The sequence below is a fragment of the Python bivittatus genome, unplaced genomic scaffold (genome assembly GCF_059951505.1).
Source record: "Python bivittatus isolate LINGU-HERP-01145 unplaced genomic scaffold, Pbiv_v1 ctg000780_np1212, whole genome shotgun sequence".
Taxonomy (NCBI): Eukaryota; Metazoa; Chordata; class Lepidosauria; order Squamata; family Pythonidae; genus Python; species Python bivittatus.
In genome coordinates, this window is record NW_028277108.1 from 2,951,515 (window position 1) to 2,961,960 (window position 10,446).

Consider the following 10,446-nt stretch of genomic DNA (forward strand, 5'->3'; position numbering starts at 1 on the left):
CAAAAAGAAGTCAGTACGTGCTTCACTGATTATAGAAAGGTGTAGCTTTATGCAAGCATTATATGAAGACCTAGCTTTCTGGAGAAGACCCTAATGCTAGGAAAGGTGGAAGGAAAGAGAAAAAGGCAATCATCAGCAAGGTGGATGGACCCAGGAACAGTGCTGATGGGTGCACTGTTGGAAGACTTAAAGGACCAGGTTATGGAGTGGTTGCTAAGTTGACATTGACTTGATGACACATAATTAATCAATTTGCATTATTTGTATTATGGCAAAGAAGTTTCTCAATTTTCAAAAGAAACAACAGCTTTGAATGCTACTGAATTCTGCTGTCCCCTCTCATGATTACTGTACTTCAATAAATACATTTTTCCCCCAAGGTCTCAACCGGAATGAATTCTGCTCAGTGGATATTCCTGCTAGCAAAAGGGAGAGGAAAGTGATTACTACCAAGTCCCCTGCCAACTTACACATTTTCAGGACGCAGTTCCCTCTCATTTTGCATAGTTCTGCTTTCTATCTTAAATACACTCTGCAGAGCTAGGGGATCCTCTGCAGCATATTTTGAAAGGTACATACAAACAATTACAGAGCCAGAGATAGCATCGCGTTCTTTTCCATTATTGCCAGGGATTTTTTTTTTTTTTGCTTGATTAAATATTTTTCAGGAACAGAGGGAATCCTCCCTTTAATTATTTATTTTCTAAGATTAGAGGGGAAGTACCTCTTGTCAAAAGTGAAATCAGGATGTAATTCACAATACTGAGATTTTTTTCATCAATGATAAAATAAACTTATTAATGGTGTAGTGAACTCTTGAAGGGGGAATATTATCTTTTGCCCTTAGATAAATCGGAGAATCAAATCCCTCAGCTCTCAAACACACCAGCAACATGAACATAGCTACAGCAGATTATGTAACGAGCAAAAGGCAACCAATTTAGATTTATTCTTCCTGCAAACACAAATATAATTAATGCTACTTAGTCTGATAGTGCTTTATGATATGGTGATTACTTGGACAAACTCAAAGTTTTCTTAATGACATTGTTACCTGAATTTCAAAAAGCTCTATTAAACTTTTATTTCTTACAAACATTATAAAATAAAAATATAATTAAAGCAACCCAAAGCTTTACATCTTTTGTCATTTTCTTAATTTGATGATTTAAAAACTGTACATTAAAAAAAATACCTTTCTGCCATCACTTGCATGGCAATTGACATTTAATGGTGTTAGAAGAGCCATTAATTTTTCTTCATTTCCACTCCTGAAAAGGAAATGAATATTCATGAACATCTTGCAAACTGATTTCTTCATTTTACTCAACTCTGCATGGTAGGGCAAACCACTACTACATTAAGTCTAATTATTAAATATATATCTTTAGACTAGATTTTATGTGTATAATTAGACTAGCTTTCTACCCATTATACTTTGTATGTTTTATCATGCTTAAACTTCATTTGCCAAGATTTAATGATTTTTTAAAGAAAAAAATAAAGCTTTAAAGCACCAGGCTAGAAACCAGGAAACTTCTAGTCCTGCCTTGGGCACAAAACCAGCTGGGTAACCCTGAATCAGTCATTCTCTCTCAGCCCTGGGAAGAAGCCAATGGCAAACTATTTCCAAAAAGTTGCTAAGAAAACTGCAGGGACTTGTCTAGGTAGTTGTCAGGAGTCAATACTGACTCAAAGGCACAAACAAAAAATAACTATTGTATACATATTAACCTGCAAACCAATGCAGCTGAATTGGTATTACTTCCAAACAACAAACATAATTGCACTATAAATGTATTACATCAGGAGCAGCCATCTTCTTTCCTGTTCCTATTTTTCTTCTTTCCTGTTCCTATTTTTGATGACATACCTTTAATTATTTATCTTTACATTAAACCAAGTAGAAAAATACCAATCTAAGGTGTTTTTTGGACTACAGTTATAATGCAAGCCTTATAATATGTACAGCAATGAAACAAACAATCTTCAAATCTTACTCAAGCTAAGGTTTCAGGACAGATTTCATTACAAGAGACTATTACATTTGAAACAAAATTAAAATTTAAGAAATACCCTGAAGGAGCTACAGACCTACTCAGATGCTGTCTTGCTGGAAGAGGAAGGAGAATTGTCTGCCTTGATGTCATATGTGCATTAATACTCTCTTAATCTGCAACTCCACCTCCCACCCCCCAAAACAATGGCAGAGATATCTGTATACAGGTAGTCTTTGCTTAATGACCACAATTGGGACCGGCAATTCTGTCACTAAGTGAAACATCACATGACTATGATGGGCTTATGACCTCACTTCTGCCAAGGTTGTTAAGTGAATCTCACACAGTCATTAAGTGAGACATCATGTGACCGTGACTTGTGATTTTACTGCTGCCTTCTCCATTGACTCCACTTTTCAGAAGCCAGCCGTGAAGCACGCATATGGCAATTGTGACTGCAGGATGTTGTAATGGTCATAAACACCTGCTGGTTGCAAAGTGTCCAAGTGGTGATCATGTGATCACGGGGACATTGCAATGGTTGTAAGTGCAAGGAACAGCTGTAATGTTACTTTTTTAGCGCAGTCGTAACTTCAAATGGTTGCTAAACAGGGCAGTCGTTAAGCAAGGTCTACCTGTAGTTGCAATTACTGCTACCCATTCTCCATGCAGAATGCTTGAACAGTGCTTATGACATGTTTGAATACTAACATTTCAGGAAACATTTAATCAAAACTTTAGCATTAGCCTTAAATAAAAATAGGTATAATAAATCTAGCATGACAATGATTCTAAGGTTTCTGATTTTTCTTTCCCGCGCCAATCTATACAAGTTCACAATATAAGTCCAAAAGTCAAGTGGTAATAGTTTTAACTTTAACTGTACATGAAAGATTAATCTCCTTTTGTATATAATATAATCTCTCAAAGTCATGCAGTTTAGCCTAGGTATTAAGTTTTGGAAAGGATGGGGAAATCATTATAGTAAATAAATTTTGTTTTTTTAACATCACCTACCTGGCACTTTCCAAGAGTTCATCTTTCTTGTATTCGCCTGAAAATTAACATAGCAACCTTAGAATTTTCTAATTCATTCATTCATATGTGCATACATACATAGAATTATTTTCCTTTCTTACAGGATGGGCACAATATTCCAAGTTCAAAACAGTTCCAGAGGGGTGCTTCATTCCATGCGTGTTAAAATAGTTTAACATTTCTGCAAATAAGCTTTTTAAAAATTATTTCTTAAAACCTCCTACTATGGAGACTCAGACTCTGCAGAGCTAATAAAACAGCAGGCAGAGCTTCCACCCCTGCAGCCACCGGTCAAAGCTAACTGAGGAAAGGAGGGGGTGAAGGACAATCAACTAAGCACATGCTCTAATTTTGGACTGAGGAAAAGGCTGCCACCTGCCTGATACTGTTTTACTAAGTATTTTACTTTCAGAAGACAATTTGTACACATAGGCTCTGTGTGTGTGTATACACAAGTGTGTGTACATGCATGTGTATGTGTGTGTACGTGTGCATGTGTGTGTGTATATGTGTGTATGTATGTATGTGTGTATGTGTATGTATATGTGTGTGTGTGTGTGTGTGTGTATATATATATATATATATATATGTAATTTTTGTTATGATTGTTTACTATAATTTTTAAAATGTGTGAAAAATCATGCTCCCAGCCAATTTTTCTGTAGGCTGGGTGTTAGCTAACATGCAGAATCTAGTATTTGACTTATTTTTCATCACTAGCCCCCCCCCCCAAAAGGGGAACAAGAAATTCTCAATTGTTCCCTAAGACAGGATTCCAAAATGTTTTTTTCCCTTTCAAATATGGAACACTGAAGGCATCCGTATCTCATGTCAGCTTCAGTCCAGAACTGAAACAGTCCAGTGAAACAATCTGACTTGTTTAATGCAATTTCATGCAGACCCCGATGGTTTTATATTTAAAGGTAGAACAGGAATCTGTTTATCAACAACAGCTAAGCACTCTGCACCAAAATATAGCTGATGTCCATTTATGCCTGAACATTTTAAGAACTGAAATTTCAAGTTAGTTACTGACTTTGCAGAAAACTGCTTTTCCAATACTACTTATTGTTACCCTGATAGACTGTTTATTTTTCATTTGGAATTTACAGAAATTCTCATTTTTTAAAAATAAACCTTCTCTATTCCAAAAAACAGATTTTCTTTAGATGTCATGCTACTTTGGCTTTGTTATAACTAAAATAAGTTTATAGAACTGTTACATTAACCAGACCTGGTACCTAGGAAACTATATTCTGTTTATGAAAAAATGTAACCCAGATAGGCATAATCTTGTAAGAGAACTACTGTGGAAATATAAATAAAATTGCACTCTGCACTTAACTGGTGATTTTATGTATACTTTGTGATCTCAATCTTGGGTACACATAAGCAATCATGAGAAAAGAGTAGTCAATGTCTAAGAATTCTGAAATGCCAGAAAAGATGCCTTGAGTACCATTGGAGGAAGATGGACTAAATCTGACCGAGTGCGATTAAGAACCCATATTGGGGATTAATTGTGGTGACAATGATGGCAAAAGAGTTATTTTTCCATTCTTATTACATCTGCAGGTAGCCAGCAGTCCTCTTTAAAGTGACTCATTCCTTGCCAGAGAGGGCAAGCCACAGGACCATCTGAATGGCCACCTGAATATTCAGATCTGCTTGGAATTGAACTGTAACTGAGCAAGTCTTCTTGAGGTGATAGAAGCAAGGTCTTCAGTGTTTAACCTGGGGCAAGTTTGAACCAGTAATTCCTGAGGAAGTAGGCAGGGCCCTTGGGTCTGTTAACCTGGCTACCCATTTATTACATCCATGCCCCTCCTAGCTGATGAAGGCTCCTTGTGGGTGATATATAGTTGTATCCATACGGCAGTATTCGATTCATTCAGTGAAGGGACAGTACTGCCTGCCTTGAAGGATAGTAGGTCCCTCCTCAAAAACACTTCACTGGACCTGACAGTTCTGAACAACTTTTGTCCAGCCTCCAATCTTCCCTCTTCAAGCAAGGTTGGTGAGAAACTGCTCAGGCTACAGCTTCACAAGGCCCCAGAGGATATGGATTATATATATATATCCCTTTCAGAGTAGTTTCAGACAAGAACATAGTACTGAGATGACATTGATCATACTTGCTGGTGACATTTAGCAGATCTGGGATGGGGGTAGTGAAACTATCCCGAGTCGTCTTCATCTCCTGGTGGCTTTTGATACCATCAAGAATATCATCATTCTGGACTGCCTATGGGGTTTAGAAGTGGGAGGCACAATATTCTGGTGGTTCTGCTTTCTCTGTGGTTGGATCCAGCCAGTGTTGGCAGAAGGGTGATCAAGCCAGAATCCCTGATGTGCAAGGTGCTTCAGGGCTTGAGATTCTCACCCCTCCTGCTTTACAACTACATGAAGGTGAGGTCATCCATCAGTTTGGGATCAGGTATCATCAATACATCGATGATATCCAGCTGTACATCTAGACCTAGGCCAACCAGGTGATGCAGATGCTATCTTGGTCAGTGCTGGAGGTTGTGGGGTCTGGATGGGGAGGAACACACCCAAGTTCAACCCTGACAAGACCTAATGGCTGTATGTATTTGGATCACCTGGGTATGGGGTTGCACTTCCCCCTTTGGGACTGGTGCACAATTTGGGGTTCTTCTTTGACTCACAGCTCCTGCATGAGGGGCAAGTAGCAGCTGTGGCCATGAAGGCATTCACACAATTTCATCTAATGTGCCAACTGCATCCATACCTGGACTGGGAGGCCCTTAAGACAGTCATTTATCCTTTGGTCACCTTATGTTTGGTATATTGCAATGCACTTTACATGGGGCTGCCCTTGGAGACTATACAGAAGCTACAGCTGGTCCAAAAGGCAACAGTACAGGAAATTATAAACATGCCACGGTATGCCCATGTAACACCTTTGTAGTGGGAGCTGCAACGGTTATCAGTAGGCTTCCAGGTACAATTCAAAGCGCTGGTCATCACCTACAAAGCCCTGCATGGTATAGGGCCTGGCTTTCTGAGGGGTTGCCTATTCTCCGTAGTTTCTGTCTGTTCTATATGAGCTGGCAGTCAGCACACTCTGGGTTCCATCAATTCAATAGTGTCATCTGAAAGAACACAGGAAGTGGGCCTGCCCTGTGGAATGATATTCTGCAACAGATTGGTATGCCCTTCCCCAGACTTTATTCAAACAAACTTTTAAAATTTTGCTCTTTCCCCAGGCCGTGGGGTAGTACGGGTGGCAGACCCCTCATGGAGAGGACTGGTTTGTGTAAATTCTATATTATTTTTCCAGACATGTGATATTTGTGTTGTTTGCATTTTATTTTTTGAAATGTATACTGGTACTTGCTCAGAGTCATGATGGAAGTAAGCAGCATATAAATTTAATAAATAATATTAATAATTATATAACATGGTCATCTAATTCTATCAGAAGCTAAGAAAACAGATAATGGCCTGAAGAAATGGATTATGGAAGATTCCACCAACCTGTAAGCACTGCTTTTGCTGATGGATCTGCTAAATCAAGTGCTGTTCTTCCATCAGTATTACGGATACTTGGATCAGCACCATGCTGCAACAATACTAAAAGGAGCAGGAATATATTTAAAATCTTGTGGTAGAAAGCCTAACCTTCCAGCAGGCATGCGATATCTCAAAACCAATGATGATTTTCCTTCATACTTTTTGAGACATATCTATATGAGCTAGTGCAGTGTAGTAGCTAAGGTGGTGGAATGGGGACGCTCAGGTTCACTTTCACCTTCACCCACAATGCTCCCTGGGGGACTTTAAGCCAGTCACTATCTCTCAACCCAACCTCCTTCAATGGCCTGTTGTGATTAATATATCTAATGCGATATAATGTATCTGAACAAAAACCTATCAAATACAGCCAGACTAAAATCCACATGAATCCCAAGCTGCTGCTTCTTTGATTCACCCTTATGCTAAAGAGATACCGAAAGCTTCTCCTCAAAGATATCTATTCAGATCACCTACAGTACTGTTTGGCCAAGTTGAACAAACATCTTATATATCCTCACCTATCCAGAGATGCCCGAAGTTAAACGTAACTTCGTTTTCAAAGAGAAAAGGGCTGGGATGAAATTCAAAAAGTCTCTATCAACCACACTGGTAAAATTTCCTTAAATATTCAGGTTCCTGATCACTTCAGTTAGCTAAAGTTTCACTTCATTTTAAAAAGCAACTGACCGATTCTGAAGCCACTCTGCTAAATTGTTAAAGAAATACACAGAACTGGAAACTGAAATTGATTTATTTCTTTTGACTAGCTTGATTGTGGGGTTACCCATGTGCCAGATAACCAGACATTATATTAAAGAACAGCTGTAGCAAAGAAACTTTTCCTTCTATACAGCTTAATAAGATTAATTCTCTTATGTTCAGATTGAGAATTATATTAATTATTAATCAGATAAATTGTAGTAGCATATCTTTGAAATATATGAAACACCTACAGAAATGGAGGTGTAAATTCCCATATACTTTTATTAATTTTGATGCCACTTTCTACCTAAAAGCACTCAAAAGAGTGACCTGAAAATACTTCAATTCATGATACTGTAATATTTTAAAGCAATAAAACCGAACACTCACATGAATCCAGGAACTAATTATTAAAAATTCATTTTAAGAATTTGGTGGCAAAAGTTAACCTTTGTTTTGAAAGAATAGGAATATTTTCACATTTCTATGTAGCAGGACTAAATAAGAACCAAGGAAAAACATAATGGAGCAGAACAAGCCAGGGAAACATCCTCCAAGAATAAGTATCTTATACCACATTTTCAGTATTATCTCTAATGGAAACATTTCTTCTCCTTTGCATCTATCCAAATGCCAAATATCAGCTGGAACAGAAAATCTCGCATCTCTATCAGTTTTTTCCCTCTGGCAAGAAATTTATGTGAATTCTAAGTAATTTCCCTGCTAAGCCTGGGACTGCAAAATCAAAACTATATTGGGACAAATTCCAATTAATATAATGGTTAGTTTGCTGCAAAATACTTATGGATCAAGGAATAAGGTAGGTTATGTTAGGCTGGTAATGGTATCTCCATGCACACGCTAAAGGATAAACTCCTAAACCATTCTTAACATGATCGTATTACTAATTCCTCAGCCAGATTCCCACAAACAGAAGTAAAATGAAGGATTCTTTTGCAATACCCACAAAATTCAACATTTTTAACAGCTGAAGACTTTAAAAAAATATCTGATTATCACTAAAAGTACTTTAAATCAAAAATGTCAGTTTGACTTGGATAGTTTGAAAGTCTGGTTTCTGTTAAGAAAGATTCTTGAATTATTTTATGTAAAAATCACTGGAGAAAGAATTTTGAAGGGTTACCTATGCAGACATCAATTTTGCCCTTGATGGCAGCTTCATGAAGAGGAGTATAGTTCCAATTATCTCTTGCATTAGGATCTGCACCATGGCGCAGGAGAAGATTGACAACTTCAGCATGCCCAAACGAGCAAGCGTTATGAAGTGGAATGAGGCCCCCATCGTCTCGTGCATGTACATTAGCACCACTCTGAAGCAAGTATTCAACTACATCCCGTCGACCAAAACCTGAAACAAAAAGGAGTCTTGGACCTGGTATGGAATCACTAAACAAAATTAAGGCTGATAATGGGCATGAGTCTTCAAATTAAAGAACTGTAACATTTCCAACAAAACTACGAAACTATGGAGAGAAAAATCCACATTTACCTTTAGAAATGAACAGGCAAACTGGAAAAAAAGTTTTACTCTTATCAAGGACAATTACCAGCCAGTAGCAATTGTCTCTTCAGGCTGCATTTTTAGAACAGAAATGGCTTTTGGATGCCCTTGATTGTAGCCCTATTAGTCCTTCTAAATGTGCGTACAGCTGTTGATACCATACCACCAACAATGGTATCCTTTGAAGTTGCTAGCATCTCACAGTATCTCAGTGGTTTCAGGTCTCTCCAGGCAGCTGACAAAATAGTGGTAAGAATATTTAGGTTCCACAGAAGCCTTCAAATCCTATTTTCTTTTCCTTTGCTTTTAATATCTGTTTCAAACAACTGTAGGAAGTTATTTAAAAGGTTGGTCTGTGAGATCAACAACATCCAGATAACCTGCATTTCTGCCTCAGTTTTCCAATGACTATGAAATGCAAACAGATATATGGGGGTGGTTTAGACACGCATGAAACCAAACAAGCCCATCCTTATCATATGCTATGTGTGTGCACGCATCATTATTGTTCCATGCATGTCCTTTTTCCTTCTGGCAGGAGGAAGAGGCCTCATAATTGCAGTCCTCCACCTCTTTCCACTCCAGGTGCATGGCAGGGAGGGGGGAAGGGGTAGATATGGAAGACCTCACTGTAGTCCCAAAAGCACCATTCCAATTCCATGACTGTCCTCCTGTCCCAAGGGCCAGTTTCTCTCTCTCTCTCCTTACTCCTTCTAGCACCATTTTATTTCTGGAGGACTTCATTCCACGGTGGCTTCTTCCTCAAGGCCTTGTCATTCCAGTCCCTTAATACAAGGATAACACCCCCTGCCCTTCATTTTAATTTTTTGTTTCTTTAGTCCTTCCCTTCCCAAACCCATTCTGCGCCTCCCTTGCAGCTCAAGTACCCTCCGCATTCATTTCAATGGAAATTAGTCACGTTAACAGCCAGTTTCCGCTTCCATTATTTTCCTACGGCCGTCCTGGGCCCCCATTCTATTATTGATACGCCCAGCCAGCCGTCCCCAAGCGGCTCTTCTGCAGCTTCGTCGGGTCGCAGCACCGCGCCCTCCCCATTCAGCCCAGAAAGCCACGGGTGGAGACGTACAGCCACCATACCTGCTTTGGGGAGGGTGACGGCAGTGCCGACCGCGCGCCCCTGAAAGGAAGCGTCCCGAGGGAGGGGGCGCGCGCGCGAGGGCAACAGGGCTCCTTACCTGCGGCGAAATGGAGGGGGCTGGACTTCCTGCCGGCCGTGTCCCTGCCGTTGACGTTCTCGGGCCTCACCAGCCGCTTCACGCGCTCCACGTCGCCATTCCGGCAAGCCTCGAAGAGCTCGCGGGCGGGCTCCGACGCGGCTCCCCCACCGCACCACGACGACGACGGCGCCTGCTGCAGCGCTTCCCCCAAGGGACCCACCGCCAACGCCCCGCCGCCACCCGCCCCACGCCGTCCGGCCATGCCGAACGCCCTCCCTGGGGCCCGCCGGCTCAGAGCCGAGCGCCTGCCATGGTCGACGGCGGAGTCTCCCGGTGAGGAGACAGAGAGCGTCGAAGCGGTGGCGGCGGGGGTAGGAAGGCGCTACGTCAGCGGCGGCCAAAGCAGCCACAGGCAGGGAGGCAGAACAGCTAAGGTGCGCACGCACCCGGGGGGCGGGAGTGTTGA

General features: G+C 40.5%; 1 protein-coding gene across 2 annotated transcripts in view; it reads right to left on the reverse strand.

Moving 5' to 3' along the window:
• TNKS2 (tankyrase 2) overlaps positions 1–10,420 on the reverse strand; it is a 41,458-nt gene extending 31,038 nt beyond the window's left edge. For both annotated transcript variants that reach the window (XM_088129011.1, XM_025172894.2), the window contains exons 1-5: positions 9,999–10,420; positions 8,425–8,649; positions 6,540–6,635; positions 3,018–3,054; positions 1,196–1,271 (exon numbers count right to left, since the gene is read on the reverse strand). In XM_088129011.1, the coding sequence (XP_087985137.1) occupies positions 1,196–1,271; positions 3,018–3,054; positions 6,540–6,635; positions 8,425–8,649; positions 9,999–10,242 (678 nt within the window). In that variant the 5' untranslated portion in view covers positions 10,243–10,420. The remainder of the gene's footprint in view (positions 1–1,195; positions 1,272–3,017; positions 3,055–6,539; positions 6,636–8,424; positions 8,650–9,998) is intronic.
• Positions 10,421–10,446: the final 26 nt, after the last annotated feature.